At 46.1% G+C, this 16,246-nt stretch overlaps 1 protein-coding gene across 1 annotated transcript; it reads left to right on the forward strand.

Moving 5' to 3' along the window:
- Positions 1-1,941: 1,941 nt before the first annotated feature.
- Positions 1,942-15,063, forward strand: igfbp5b (insulin-like growth factor binding protein 5b). Its single transcript, XM_080478989.1, has 4 exons — positions 1,942-2,701; positions 11,159-11,373; positions 11,601-11,720; positions 12,615-15,063. The coding sequence occupies exons 1-4, from the start codon at positions 2,368-2,370 to the stop codon at positions 12,750-12,752; spliced, it is 807 nt and encodes a 268-aa protein (XP_080335115.1). The 5' UTR covers positions 1,942-2,367; the 3' UTR covers positions 12,753-15,063.
- The last annotated feature ends 1,183 nt before the right edge of the window (positions 15,064-16,246 follow it).

A 16,246-nucleotide genomic window follows, 5' to 3' on the forward strand; every position in this document is an offset into this window, starting at 1 on the left:
TAAACATGTACCACACAAATGCTTGTGGTGAAAAACCATCGAATCTCTCCGAGCTATTCCGAAGAAAAATTGGAAATACCCCATGTGAATTCAGTTTCATAGGAGCCAGATTATGTAATTATCCAGGCACTAATTCTTCATGGAATTACTGAGTCGATGAAGAAATACTTCTGTTGCCCTCTATTTTTAGACGCACACTAATCCCTTAACTATGTATACTCTATGGCACTTGACGCAGGGCCGTATACAATCACAAAGGTATTAGAGTTAAGAGCAAAGAAAATGCTCATTTCTGTGACTTTATAGGTGCAGCCGACATGGAGTGCATGAGATGTTCTCTTTATCATTGTTAACAGCGCCTTCTAGTGGCCAGCTGATGAACGGGCGTGATAAATCATTTCTCTATGATTCTCCCACGTCTGAAAAAAAAAAAAAAGAAAAGAGGGAAAAAAAAGAAAAGATTGACTGTGGCACTTTGTCAAGCGAAGTGAAGGGAGCCGCTGCAGCCTCCTCCTGACACTGTGCTGGTAAACCAAAGGAGGAGAAAATATACAGTGATGGAAATAACAGCACCCCGACACCTCGACCATCTCCAACAGGAGGCTGATCCAGAGCGCACATGTGCATGTGCGTGCGCGCGCACACACACACACACGCTGACGCAATCAGACCTTATTCTGCGCACGGGCTATAAAATAATAGAGCCCGGTTGCACTTAAGTTGACAGTCTTGTTGCCTCAAATCTTCAGTTAGTGACACCAACCCCCCCCCCCCCCCCCCCCCCCCCCCCCCCCCCCCCCGGTTCTCTCTGCACAGAGAAAGAGAGAGAGAGAGAGAGAGAGCGCACATTGGTGGATTTCCCTCCTGGCTACATTTGTAACACAAATGGTGTCCAGTGGAAGCAACAGGTGCAGCATTAAGGGCTGACTTATTGAACGCAGCAGGTATTCATGTTAGTGTTATCTAAACAAGAAGCAGAGAACGCGGAAAAGCTGCAAATACACTTTTTTTTAAAAAAAAGGAAAATTCCACCTTTCCTGCTCTAATCCTTACATAAGTGTGAGTGTAATTATCCCCCGCGCAACTTTTCCATTTCCGACTGTGAAGGTAAAGCTGTAAAGCCGCACTTGAGGGTTGAATCTACTTTTGTGTGCGTGTGTGTGTGTGTGTGTGTGTGTGTGTGTGTGTGTGTGTGTGTGTGTGTGTGTGTGTGTGTGTGTGTGTGTGTGTGTGTGTGTGTGTGTTTTACACACTTAACATATTCCACTTATCTCGTGATGATGATGACTCAAATAGGAGGTTACCGATGATTTCGTGTTTTATGGCCACAGAAGAATCATGATGTCATGTAAGAAATGTGTTTAGTCCGTGTGTGCGTGTATGTGCTAGTGTGTGCGCGCGCGCGCGTGTGTATGTGTGTCAGGAAGAATAATAAAAAAAAGTTCCCACCCTGACTACCAGTTCTAACGTAGTGCTTCGAAACAGTCCTGATCTGTGCCATTTACGCGCATTTTATGCACCATTTTTCACTTCGGCGGCAAAATTAGAAATGATAAAAAAAAATCTTTTTTTTTTCCTTTTTTTTTAACTTTGTTTAGAATACATACATTTTATTTGTTAACGTGGTTGTAAATTACTGTTTTCCCGAGCGTTGACTCGTTTAAATATCTCCGGGAAGCATTTTAATGCCGCAGATCCTGAAACGGGAAAGGTCTGCAGGTTTTGACGGGTGCTCGGTTGAAATGTTTTGATGAAGGGTTTGTGTTGCTTTCTGCTCTTGCCTCTTGCACCTCGGCATCAGTGCAGCCTTCAGGGTGAAAGAGCGATCCGCCTGCTGCTGAAAAAAAAAAAAAAATGTTTGGCCGCTTGCCAGGCAGTGGAACAAGTGCGCCTCCCCTCCCTGCTGTTTAGCGTATTCATAGTTAGGGGTTTGGGCTCGGCTCCTTTTTAAAAAGGCAAGGCAGCTCTCAAGTTGATCAGTCTGCACAGGAAACTTCTGCTGGAGAAAGTACTGGAGTCCAAACTGAAAGAGGGGAGAGGAGTTGAGATTTTGTGCAAAGAGTTGCTTTGCGCCAGCAGAGGACAATATTTCGGGGGAAGAGAAAAAAGAAAAAGAAAACAGCACATGTAGCTTATTTTTAAATTGGCCATTTTAAACTCATTTTGCACGTTGCACGGCTAAAACAAAAACCTGTCATTGATGCCTTTATAGATAGCAACACTCTTGGATAAAGACTCTTGGCTTTAACTGTAAAAATCGGATTATCTGACTGAGGCATTGTGTTCATTAGACCAGGCTACTTTTTTTTCCCTCCCCTCCTCTTCGCATTTGAGGTGTATGCTCTAACCGAAGAGAGAACGCCAACAATGTTTCTGAGCGTGTGCCTCCTGGTGACATTTATCTTGGGGCTGTCCGGGTGCCTGGGCTCGTACGTGCCGTGCGAGCCCTGCGACCAGAAGGCGATGTCCATGTGTCCTCCGGTGCCGGTCGGCTGCCAGCTGGTCAAGGAGCCCGGCTGCGGCTGCTGCCTAACGTGCGCCCTGTCCGAGGGGCAGGCGTGCGGCGTTTACACCGGGACGTGCACCCAGGGCCTCCGCTGCCTGCCGAGGAGCGGGGAGGAGAAGCCCCTGCACGCTCTCCTCCACGGCAGGGGAGTGTGCACCAACGAGAAAGGATACAAACCTGCCCACCCGCCCGTAGGTAAGACGCGCACTGGCTTCCCGGCTGGCGGACTCACTGCGTGCATGCATGGTGCTGTGCACATAAAAAAAAAAAAAAACAACAACAACAACAAAACAACAACGAGTTAGACTTGCATGAAAAGTCTCCCTTTTTCTTCTTCTCTTTGGATCAGTTTGATGGCATCTTGTGACTTGTTTGGATTCCCTGTGCGCTGCTGCGTGCAGAGCTACTCTCCAGTCTTAAAGGAGTAGATACACAGATAGAGTATAATACTTTACAGCCTTAATGTGTTTATTTCACTGAGGAATTACGACTATGTTCTGTCCCCCCCCCCTCTTTTTGTGAGTATGTGGTTCCCTTCAGTTAACTCGGAGACTCAGTGTTGAAACGTGAGCAGCCGGTACCACTGCTCTCTGACGGACCGTTTGTTTGACAGATGGTTTGAACTTTTATCCACTGCCTTGAATAAACTGGCCACAGGAGCTTATTCCGGCTCTGTCGCGTCTCTGCACGGGCAGATATGCACCTTGGCAGTGGCAGCACCCAGCTGTTGTTAGGGGGAGAAAAAAGTTGATATGGGTTCATCTTTAATACTTAAAATGATAAAAGTGTGTGTGTGTATGTGTGCGTGTGTGTGTGTGTGTGTGTGTGTGTGTGTGTGTGTGTGTGTGTGTGTGTGTGTGTGTGTGTGTGTGTGTGTGTGTGTGTGTGTGTGTGTGTTGCGGGGCGCCTTTGCGCCCCCCCCTCCCCGTTTCGCGCACTTGGCGTGTCCCCGGCTGGGTTGCGCCCTCGGTGCGGGGCAGAGGCTGTCAAACTGCGGTTTAACCAGACATTAGGGCGGTTGTGTAGGATCTAAGGAGTCTTCGCTTTCAAGTATTTTCATTTTGAACTTATTCTTTTTCAAGAGTTTGCTGTGCTATCGTCGCTTTTTCTTTTTCTTTTTTTTTCTTTTTTTCATTTTCGGCTTTCGAAGAACTTTGCCGAAAACTCCTGGCTGAATAAATGTCTATGAAATAAATCCCACCTGAAGTGGAGCTTTTACTGATAATAGCTTACTAACGTTGAACATCCAGTAATGTAACAAGTGATTGTCAAAGTCAAAGATTTTCCATCCTCACGCAGGAGCGCGCTGTGCCGCTTTCAGCCTTTTCAATATCACTCCGAGCTAAATGAGATGTGAAATCAATCCGCTCAGAAGGAGAACGCATCTGGCTACTCTATGGAAAGAAATGAGGTGCCGCTCCGCAAACTTTGGCTCTTGTTAAAGCAGAATTTAGACAGATTTAGGTCTGCAGGCTACCCCAAGGGTGGTGTTTAGAGTCGGATTACCACTAAATCTGTATGCGTGAGAGAAAAGAGAGGAAGACAGGGAGGGAGACAGAGGGAGAGGGAGACCCAAGCCAAGAGTATTGCATGATTTAAAGCATTTCTTGGTGCGTCAGGCAGGTTCACTGTCACTCAGAGCTCTAGCAGCTTGTCAACAACTAGATAAATAGGTGGTAACGACCAAAAAGGTTCTCACTAAGAACCCTGCTTCTATAAAATGGGCTTATTTTGACTTTTGAGGGAGACATCAGGCTGCGCTCACTATCACCACCTCATTCCTCCTCTTGGCACTGATCCACAGTTTGTATCTGCACCTAATTGTTCTAAAAATACCCTGCAAGCCCCATGTTTTGCAAGGCATTGTTCACTCTCAGAGATAATGTGGAGACAGGTTTCAGTGTCAGTGTTGCCTCTGTGTGTGTGTGTGTGTGTGTGTGTGTGTGTGTGTGTGTGTGTGTGTGTGTGTGTGTGTGTGTGTGTGTGTGTGTGTGTGTGTGTGTGTGTGTGTGTGTGTGTGTGTGTGTGTGTGTGTGTGTGTGTGTGTGTGTGTGTGTTTGTTCGCAGGTATACCTGGGCGGGGCTGTGTGGGTGTCTGGGTGTGCATTGTGTGGGTGATTGCTGTTAGTGATGACACCTCAGGCAGTTTTCGTCTCACTCTAGGTTTGCGTACACACACACACACACACACACACACACACACACACACGCACACACACACACACTTGTAGCCACACACGCACAAGACCTGGCTTCTTTGTTGGCCCACAGAAGTAATCGGAGCATCTTTTCCTGCCTCTGGCGGTGCTTTCATTGCATGGGCGCTCAGTCACAACGCAGTGATTCAGCAGAATGCCTCAGGCTCTCTCTCTTTCTCTCTCTCTCTCTCTCTCTCTTTTTCTCTCTGTCTTCTGAAGGGCCTTCTGTCAAACAGCTCCGTTGATGGGGGAGCTGGTGAGGTGAGCCTCTGGTTTCCTGTCGTGTGGGATTGCAGCTGTCTTGTGTGCCGTACCAGCTGAGAAAGGCTGAACACAAGGGGGAGGAGGAGGAGGAGGAGCTCGAATGTCTGTGATACTCGTGAGGCTATGAGAGCCGCAGCCTACTCAATATTGACTGGGACAGCCAAACAATAGCAGAGAATAATCTTTGCTGTCCGACAGTCTCCCCTCCCCTCCCTCCCTTTGTAAGAAAAGGAATCCTGGCCATCCCTCTGCGTCTGGGTTCACGTCTCAGCAGTGCATTAATTTATGTTTTGCTCCTTGCGCTGTGATCCCAGGAGTTGCCTGGATTGTACGGCGCAGGAGGTGGTATGTGCACCGTGGGCACTCAGACTTTGGCAGCCCCCCCCCCGCCCTCACCTCCCCCTTACAGACCCAGGAAAGCTTGCCAACAGATATGACTTCATGGCAGCAGGCCTCTGGTTCTCTGGGCTTCTGAAAGGGCCTTATGTTTTAACAGATTGCTCTCTGCCAAGAAACAAAAGATGACGAGGGAGTGGTTCCAAGTTCAGCATACTCCGCTCGCACATGGACAGAAATACGATGGTCCTTATTAGCATAGCAACAGGAAACTTCTTGCCCTTTACTGACAGCTTTAATACTTCACATTTGTTTCTGCTCTTTGCGTGTGTGCCGATGCAGTTTCAGCCGCAGTGATGCTCTGAAAGCATTTTCACATGTCGCATGTCTTTGTCATTGATACTTACAGTCATCGGTCAGCGCAGCGACTCGCAGGCTTCTGATGTTTAATATTTGCCAGAGAGCCTAGCATATTACCGCTTGTTGCCTCCTCACTTCTAAGCACCATATAGAATGACTTGTCATCACATACTTTTAGGGGGCTAATCGGCCCTGAGTATTACCATCTGCTTTTTTCATGCTCGCCTCATCACCGGCACAGCTGGCCACGGGGTCGCAGCTGAGAGACCAAAGTGAGATTTTCTCTGACCGTATGCCGCTTGGACTAATGACAACCAGCCAGCCGCACTCCGGACCTTAGCGTACGTTGCGTGCTCATACGGACATGCCAAGTTAGATATAGCCCCAGTCACATGTGGTCCCAGCTGCCCCGACGGCTTCATGACGGGGCCCGTGCGAAAGGAAAGACTGTACCGCAGCTTTCCGTCCGTCTCACCTTGAACATCTGAGACACTGAGTGCAGTGAAAGCTTAGCGTGCTGCAACTGATCCCTTGCAGGTGCTGGGGTGAGTTGTTGGAAAGGTCATTTTGGCAAGATATCGCGTGAGGTCCACGTTAAAAAAGAGCCCGAAATTTCTCAGGTAAAATCATCGAAAGGTTGGGGGGGGGGGGGGCATTTCTAGGATGGGAAATTGATTGATCTTTGCTAATAGTGTCTTTATGATAGTGAAGTGGTGTGCATGTGGTCGACAAGCAATTGCATGGTTGTCGGCATGCACGCAGCCCTTCTGGCACACTTGCTTGATTCTCCCTATAAAAGTTTAAAGTGGCATTTGTGCAGCTTGCTGGTCACTGACACCTAGCCTGACGGTGGCAACAGCTGCGAAAGAAATCAAGACTTGGTAGCATGATGGCTTTCAGTTTGACTCGTGTGCTGTAATCTCAACCTCTACATCTGGTTATACACTTGCATGGTGCAAGAAAAAAAGAAAGAGTCCAAATCATCATATTGTCTGCACTGAGTGGTTTTCAGTACTTCCCACTCGTTAGCGGGATACTGAAATCTTCAGTTTCTAAGAACCTCGGAACAATAGAAGTCCCAGTGACTTCTTAGAAGTGTTATTGTTGCTCTGATCGTGACACAGGTCAACCTTTAATTGCTTCCTGTCTTGTCATCGTCACTCAATTGTACTGGATCGTAATTGCTTCCTTAAAAGTGGAGCTATCGCCTCCCTGGATCCCGGGCTTGGTGCATCTTGACGCAAATAGAGCCAATGGTTTATGTCCAATGTTGCGTCAAAGGTGCTAAAACCGGTACCGGCAATGAATCCCTCCTCAACACTGTAAAGTCCAGAAAAGTGTGAACCGCAAGTTGGTCATGTCGCAACTTCCTCATCTCGTGATGTGCTCCTTGTGTTTACTTTGTGCTTATGTAATAATAGATGATCTTTGTGCAGTAAAACTGGAGCGCTTGACTTGCGCCAAAATAGCTGCTCCTGCCACTGGGGAGCCAGAACACCCGTCACACCCAGCAATTGTCTGGTGGCGATGGGCGAACCAAAAAGAGGTTGCGTCCACCCGCACGGCTTGTTGCAAACCCAAACTCAGATGTGGTGAAAGACCTCAGACCAAAATTAGCAATGTACAGCGGCGCAGCCATGCGCCTCGCTCTGATAATTTACTCTTCGCATGGCTTCGCCGCACAGACCTGAGAACGTTTGGTGGGGAGCTGCAAACGGGTCAGAAAGTTTGCCCACCTATAGCAGCAGCGGCGCTTTCCTCCTGGAGAAGAATTTGCATCCTCTCACGAGTCCTGTTTAGCGCTTTATAATCCTTGAATTGTTCTTGATGCTATTTATACTGAGCAAACAGAAAAGCAGGAAACGTTTTGATTGCAATGAACATATTCAGCGTGCACAATACCATGGGAAGAGTTACTTCCTGCATATTCAGAAGCCGATAAAGAGCCACGCCGGCCCGACAGCAGAAATTCCTCTGAAACAACAGAACATGAAACTAAAGCGATATCTTACAGTTCTAGCTGTTTTGAAGCAGATACTTTGTCCAAACCTTCATGTAGCCATTGCAGTCCTGCAGTGTCATGTCATGTGCAGATGATGTTTCTTATTGGCTGTTGGGCTCCAAACCACAATCCTTTAATGAAAAATACCGCAGGCTAAATGGCTATTCATGCTGGTGTTGGAGGTTAACATGCCCATTTTTCTGGAAAAACCATTTGCCACCTGAAAGTATCAGCTCTGGTACCTTTGGCATACTTCTGAAAAGCTTCTCTGATGTTTCTTTCTGTCATCATGACTTTGCTTTTTGTGCTGCCGTGCACACAAATGCGTGCACATGTACACACGTGATGAGGCTTTGGCTCAGTTGGTAGAGAGTGGGTCATCTTTCGGTACCAAAGCTAGCGGTCCATTTCCCAATCTCTTTGAAAAGTCTGTGGGCAAAACAGAGATCCCCAAGTTGCTCCCTATATATGGAGGTTGAGTACCTTGAATAGCAGGTGTGCAACCATTGATGTGTAATTGACATGGATCCTCCACTGTAACAAAGCAAAGTATTTAATGTTTCTATGTGATACGGCGAACAATACGTTGATTTACAATTTGTACATACTTCAAACTCAGCCAAACTTTTAACTTTGGCCTAAAACGCATTGGACATTCCTTATCCAGCGTGGGAAATCAAGGACACACATTATGTTTTCTCACAGTCTAAGAATTTACTTCCATTTATGTCACATAGACTTCAAACTCTGCTAACTCTAACAACACACACACACACACACACACACACACACACACACACACACACACACACACACACACATCCTTCCCAGGTTTGTTCACACCTTCCTTTCGGCTCGAGAAACTGCAGGGTTACCAGGCCATGGCCTGCCGTTCAAATATTAAGCAGCGGAGGAAGTGTGGCGGCGAAGATAGTTTACTAACTTTATACGGCGTTCATTTATCCCCTCCCAATTATCTTGTCCTACCCCCAGATGAGATTAAACAGCACCTCCATTCACCACTCTCTTACATCTTGTGAAGATGTAATTTCAGATGCGGCACGGGGACCGACTCAATCAAAGGCGAACCTCCCGCTAATGGAGGGGAATCTAATAAAAGGTGGCACAAACCATTATCTTGTACTTCTTTTCGCTCTCTCTTTTTTTTCTGTAACCATCTAAATTGTGTTATTAAAGTCTTAAAGATCCAGTGGAGAGACAAATCCAAAGAAGAGGTAGCTTATCTTTCATGCTTGGACTGCTGCCTGCAAGAAACTTGGGATATTCATGAAGCATAATTGTGTGCAGATGTTAATTTTTAAACAGTGAAGTATCAGGTGCACCTCCTTTGGCTACTCCGCTCCTCTCGTCCTAATGAAATCTTTAGGCTCAGCCGAGAGAGAGAGAGAGCGAGAGCGAGAGAGAGAGAGAGAGATAGCAGCACGGCTTTGGGCTTGGCTGAATGGACGAGCTGCACATGACTTGGCTCAGTTGGCTGGCGTCCAGCACCTTGGCTGAGTTTCAGAAGTTAAACACAGACCCTCTAAGCCTCCTTTTACAAGCTGGTACCCTTAGCATGGAAAAACTGAGTTTTTGCGGCCTAACTGAAGGGCCCACATCAGAAAAGATGCAATTGGTGATTCTGTGACTGGAGGAGAAAAGAAGTCAGACACCATTGTCCCCCCCTCCCCCCACTAGTGCTGCTAGCTTTTTTTATTTATTTTTTCCTATAGCTGAGTGACTACTGAGATGGATATAATGGATGTGCCACTGGTCGCGTTGTTTTAGTCTGGCCTTTTATACGCTCAAATGAAATTACACACGAAGCAAGAATGCATGTTAAAAACACACGTTGAGCAGCATATTTCATTGCCAAATATGTGGCATTTTAATCAAGTGTCCTGAGAGAAAATTATTGGACTGCAGAGCAGAAATAAGGAGATTTCTTTCCACCGTGGTCACATGCGTGGTGTGCACAGGAATGCTTGTTTGACGTATTTATTTATAGCGAGGAATAGGCTCGCAGTCTGAGCGGGGAGACACAAGGACATATCTAAACACAAACCAAGGCCTGCCAAGTCATGAGTTGTGAGATTAATTTCAAAGAGACGGCAATGCAGCGCAGAAGCCAAAGACCCAATTCTGGTAATCACCCTCACCCCTCCCCTTCTTCCCTTCCCCAAACACCCCCACCTCCCTCCCTCCTACTTTATGCCGCCGACCCCATCTCCCTTCCTCTCCCTCCCTCCCCTCCTGAAGCCTCCCAGACGCTCATGCTGTGTCAGGCTCTTTGAACATCAGTTTTCTCGGAGCTCGTGTCCTCGCCGTGTCTCGGCCGGGCCGCCGCGTCATCAGGCCAAGTCGCCGCAGAGGTTGCCTGTCGGACGGTGTCCTCCGACGGGTTTCGGTGGAAGTTGGTTCGGTCTTTCGGAAGCAGTTGGCTCAGAGGCCGCAGACAACATTCCTCTCCGGTTCAGTGCGTCTGGCCCCTGTGCGCCACGGCGGGTTTCCTTGTCAGATAAATATAACCCGGGTCATCCACTGGCACCATTGCTGTAGCAAGTCGGGGCCTGGCAAAGTCCCTACAATAACTCTGTCCTACTAAGCCAAAGGTGTGTGGACGGGTGGGTGGGTGAGGTGGGGGCACGGAGGCTTCTTTCTGTGGCCTCAAAGAACCTCTGGCTGGGGGTCCAGGCTTAAGAGGCTGAGCCCCAGAGATAGGGAAATGGGGGGGGGGGGGCTAGGTTAAGGATAATGGACCTGAACCTGTAAATATCCAATCAAGACGGACTTCCAGTTCTCTGAGTCTGCAGTGCCCCCTGGGGGGAGCTGAAATTACACCTCAGAAGTGCATAAAATGTGACACAAATGTACAAGCATTTATATGAGTCCACAGAGCCAACCGGATTTTCCTCAGCCTGACATTTGAATCAGTTTAATGTGGGACACGTCGCTATAAAGTTACGACACTCCGGAGCCTCACTGCCTGCTTGCAGTTCAGCAGCCCAGATAATGTTTTAGCACATTTTCCAGGCAAGACTTGAGAGAGATCACGCTGCATGAGATGCAGTTTTCTGAAGACGTGGAGGTGTGCGAGCTTACAGATGCATCACTTTTGTTCAAGTAGCTACAGTTACTAGTTACAACAGCATTGTTTGGAGGCTTCTGAACAAATATCTCGGCATTTGGGGTCTTGCTCATTCTTGTGGTTGCATGTCTGTTTTGAGGTCATTTTTGTTGTGATGAGTAGATAACAAGGCGGGCTCTTTCACTTGCGTCTCACTCCACACAATAGCTCCTCCTTCTTGGGAGAAGGACTCACCTGGTGTTGCTCGTACATGTGAGAAGCACAGACAAAAACCTGAAATTGACGCTTGTGTAAAAAACTTAACTTATGCAGTATTATGCAAACCTGCTATACTTAACTTGGTAAGAAAAAAAATGTAAAAAGATGTTAACTGACCAGTCTTTTCTGTTGTTGTTCTGGTACAGATCGAGAGTCTCGAGAACATGAGGACACCATGACCACAGAGATTACAGAGGAGCTGCAGCCAGCTAAGGTGCCACTCCTCCCCAAAGACATTGTGAACAGTAAAAAAGTCCATGCAGTGCGCAAGGAGCAGAAGAGGAAGCAGGGCAAGCAGCGCTCCGTGGGATCCCCCATGGATTACTCCCCGCTACCCATCGACAAGCACGAGCCCGAATTTGTAAGTACTGTCTTAGGAACCTCTGTGGCTTTTGCACCTCTTACCGTCAGTAAAATGCCCCATTTTCAATTCAAAAAGTGACTTTATGTCAGAAAAATCAATATTTAGATGCAATTTCTGTTGTAAAGTTTCACTTTAGATTACAGCAGTAGAGTAACCGACATATTTCCTCGATGGAATAACCTGCTGATCGTAGTGGTGGCTGCTGTGCTTTGTTCTGTCTCCAGGGTCCGTGCAGGAGAAAACTGGACGGCATCATTCAAGGGATGAAGGACACGTCTCGTGTGATGGCTCTCTCTTTGTACCTTCCCAACTGTGACAGAAAAGGATTCTTCAAGCGCAAACAGGTGGGTTTAGCTTCTGATGCAATTTTAGGTTCGTTACACCAATCTGTGGCTGAGGCACCGAGCCCATTCAGCTAGCTGTTAGCTTTGCCTCGTAACGCTTGAAGCTGTCGCTGAGGCCTCGTTTACGCGTCAACGTTTCAAGTGAAAACGCCTCGTTTTTGTATTTACGTTTCAGGAACGTTTTAACATTGACACGACACGCAGAAAATGATGTCGTTTTCATGTTGGGCCACTAGTGGGTGCCGAGATTGTTCATTCGGCTGTTAGCAGGGGTCTGCAGATCTTCCATGAAACTCTTCAATCCCTCCGTTGTGGCTCCCTGTAGCTTTCACAAAACTACGTGTAAATAAAAATATTTATTCAATTCTTAATGTCGCTCTCTTTTAGTATATCGCGGTTAAGTTAAGGTGACAAATTTGATGGTTCAGTAGCAACAAATGCTAATGGTGAAAGCGCTAAACAGCTAAAACAGCCAATGAGTACAAGCTAAATGTCTAAATTAGCAAACATGACACAAACAGTTAATATAGCTGAAACTGTTGACTAGAATTAAATAAACTGCTTAAAAAGCCAAAATTAGCTACATTCGCGCTTAACAAAAAGCTGTAACAACTGCTGAATTGACAAAAACATCGGCCATTTTTGATTCAGAATCTTATAAATGCAACTTAAACTACAGTTTTGGTAAATATAGAAAAACAATATTTCGGTTTACAAGTTGTGTTGTCTTAGTTTTGAAAGATTTTTTTCGAGCTCCAAATAAACTTTTAGCTGTTTGGTTCATCAAGGTTGCAGACGTCACGTTTTAGCATTATAGCCCTTTCAGCTGTAAGTTGTACACACGTCTTCTGAAGACATTTCAATCAATGCCACGTACCCGTCTCTCGTCCGCAGTGCAAACCGTCCCGCGGCCGTAAGCGAGGCATCTGCTGGTGCGTGGACAAGTACGGCGTGCAGCTCCCGGGCACGGACTACAGCGGTGGGGACATTCAATGTAAGGACCTGGAGAGCAGCAACAACAACAACGAGTGAAGCCGGGGGCAGAAAAACCAGCCTGGACTTTCCCCTAACCCCCCCACACACCCCACCCCCCAACCCCCGACACTCCCCCTAACCACCACGTGACCCAGGGCCCACGCCTCCACTCCGAATCACACCTGTGTGCTCCTCCGCCCTCCGTTCACTTCAACAGCGACAAAAAAAAACCCCAAACAAAAGGCTGAATAAAGACACTTGTATTTTTTTTTTTTTCTTTCTTTTTTCGTTTGTTGACCAAGAACTTTTCTCCGAGTGAGGGGAAAAGTCTCAGAAGATGTACCAGATCCCCCGACTGTTGACCCCTTCACCCCACCCCCACCCCTTCCTGCCCGAGCTGGGTCATCCACAGGTGATCCTGGCTGCAGGTCCATGAAAATATATGCACAACAATGGATATATTTTTATAGAAGCTATGGGGGTTTCGATACAACACTTTGTATGATGCAAAATTAACACAAAACCATTGTGAAGAAATTAAAAAAAAAAAACTTAAAACAACCCATCAGGCGCATTGATCGAAAACAAATCAGTTGTAGGCCGTGGGGAAGTGAGGTCGCTGTGGAACTGATGATTGGCAGAGTCATTTGTGTTTATCTGTTTTTCCAAAAGAAAAAAAAAATGAAACATGAGACAGGGGTATGCTGTAACAGTTGACTCTATCCGGGTTCGCGGTTCTGTCAGAGCACTTATGAATAGGGGAACCTGCGTAGATATGTGTGACTTCACAAATCGATGCATGCGTGGATGCGTGCGTGCGTGTGTGTACAGTTCGAATGCGTGGTACGTATGAGCCTATGTCGGCGTGTGACGGAGTGAGCCTATTACAGAAAAAAAACTAAAACAAGAATGTCCTTTTTTTTTTGTTGTTGTCTTTCTCTTTTGTTTTGACTTTGTCACAAGTATTTGCTAGCGCTTGAGGTGGTCTTGGGGCTGGCCTTCTCTTTTTAATGTAAAGTGTAAAGTACGTCTTGGGACACAGAGCGTTCAGAAGCGAAAGAGCGAGCGGGTCGTCACGGATGAACCTATTGTAAGTGGCTCTTCGACAATGTAGCTAGCCTGATATGCCAACTGTGCCTATTTGAACAGACACTGCCATGCAGGGCGACACAGAGCTTAGAAAGCGCCGACTCCACTGGTCGAACAAAGGCTTTTTTTTTTTTTCTTTTGTTTTCTTTTTTTTTTTTTTTTACAACTCCAGCGACGGGACTCAAGTTCGACTTTTCCGAGTTGCAAATCGAACTTGCCAGTTGGGTCGCTTCTCTGATTTGTTTGTGTGAAGTGTAGTTTTGTATGGTTTTGTTTGTGCTGTTTTCTTTGCCTTCAGTGAAGTACAGACCGCCCACTTTTGAGCCATGTTCCTTTATCAAGTGGTTTTCCCCTCAGTACTGCTACTACAGTGTAACCATGGTGTATTACATTACTTTTAAATATAGTTACTGAATGTTGTTTTTCCTGTAGAAACAAAATATGTCAATAATGTAATTGTGCTTGGGGGGAAAATAGGATTTTTTCACCTGTAAAGAATTTGAATAATTCCTTGAAGCCTGTTGGGAGGATGACCCCGGCGTCATTTGACTGCAGGGTGGTCAAAGAAGCTAACCCTCGGCAACACGCGTCCATGCGGAGGTTACCTATCTGCATCCAAGCGAGACGTGACGGAATCGAAAAGGTTACAGGTTATGACAGGGTCTTAAAATACGAGTTGTTCTCTCTCTGTGTGCAAGTCACAGTGCCTTCCTACATGCAAATACATTTAAAATGCTGACGTGAAAGTGACACGGATATCACAACGGGGCAGTTGGCCCCCGCCGGGGCTGGTCATTTGATACAAGAGGTCTAGGATCAGTTCTGAATGTGGCAGGTTTCTGTCAATGGTGTCCGGACCGTCACTTTCGTACACCTCTGCCTTTACCTCGGGGTAATTCTGGACGAGAATGACGTGTGAGGAACCGCTGTGTTACCGTACTCAGTTAAACCTCCTTCTTCTCTTTCTTTGACAACCAATAAGCTAAGATTCTCGCTTTTTTTTTTCCATGTGAATGCCAATGTATATGATTGCCAGAGAGGGGAAGCCAAAGGATGTTAGCGAGGTAAATCAAGCAGTTTTTTTTTTCTGTTTTTTGTTTTTGTTTTGTTTTGTTTTGTTTAGTTTTCCCGACAGTAATGATAAGTGCATCCTTAATGGCTTCCGATTGTGAATATCTTATCAAGGCTCCTTTGCCCCAACTTCCAACACCAAAATCCCCACGACCACTTTCGAAAAGAAAAAAAGTAAAAAACAAAAAAAAAAAAAAAAAAAAAAAAAGCAGCTTGCACTTCTTCTTTTCAGTTACTCACTATTGATATTGACGCAACGACATCCTGAGATGTGGTATCATGAAGTTAGTGGAACAACAAAAGCAAAGCTAAATGTCGCGTCGTCTTGTGCTTACCTTTTCAAGGTGGTGCTTCTTGTTTTGAGGTAGCAAAAATTTGTCGACAGGGGCTGTCGAAGCCCACGCCCGGGACCTCCAATGTGGCAGCAGCATCCTTTAGGGACTACGATAGGTGGGAAAACATGAAAAAAAAAATAAAAATAAATGAAAAAAAAAGACACTCAGCTAGAGGTGTTCTCATGGCCTATTGCACAGAGATGATAGAGAGAGGTGGAAGACGGAGAGGAAAGAGAAAGAGCGCCATGGGCAGTGGTCATTATCAGGGCCTAGCCACTCCCCCGATGTGGGGTCACCAATTGCATGACTTTAGATACAGTTAGCAAGACAGTTACCGGGAGCCATGGAGATCTGGGGAACGCAACCCGGCAAACAGGAACACTCCGAGTTCAGGCTCGACTTGAGCTGAAATAAAGACGTTTCTGATACCTGGAAGAAATGAGTGAAATCTAACCGAAATCCACGATTATTCCGTTCTGGATTTGGGATCGCGAGACGAGCGTCGCACCGTTCCGTTGGCTTGCAGCAGCGTCCTCAGGTTTCTCATCTCCCACTTGGTCTGATCTCATATTCACATTTCCTACTTCAGTAGCACAGTAACTACAGTTGCAGCTTTTTTCTGAATACATAACACTTTTTTTTGGGATGTAACGAGACAAACTCAATTGGTTTTCATAAATTGGTGTTCACTGGCTTGTGAAATACACCCATCGGTGGCTGGAGGATAGCGGGAATTTTAAAAAAAGAAAAAAAAAAAAAAAAGGTCAGTATTTGGAGCTACATAAGACAAATAAGAAAAAAAAAAAGAAAAAAAATCTCAAACTATTAAAGTGAATATCACTGTGTAATATTTATTCAACTTGTAATTTATGTACTCTTTTAACCTTTGTCTTTTTTTTTTTTTTGTTATGACAAAGCATTTATTTAAATAAAGTTATGTATTCATTTAAGCACTCTGCCCAAGTTTTCTTTTCTCGCGCTGGGGTTATCTCGGAGGAACGAGCGGCTGCCGAATTGGCTGGCTGGAAACATTGTGGATTTGAAGCGGAATCACCC

Source organism: Lipophrys pholis (assembly GCF_963383615.2).
Source record: "Lipophrys pholis genome assembly, chromosome: 13".
NCBI lineage: Eukaryota > Metazoa > Chordata > Actinopteri > Blenniiformes > Blenniidae > Lipophrys > Lipophrys pholis.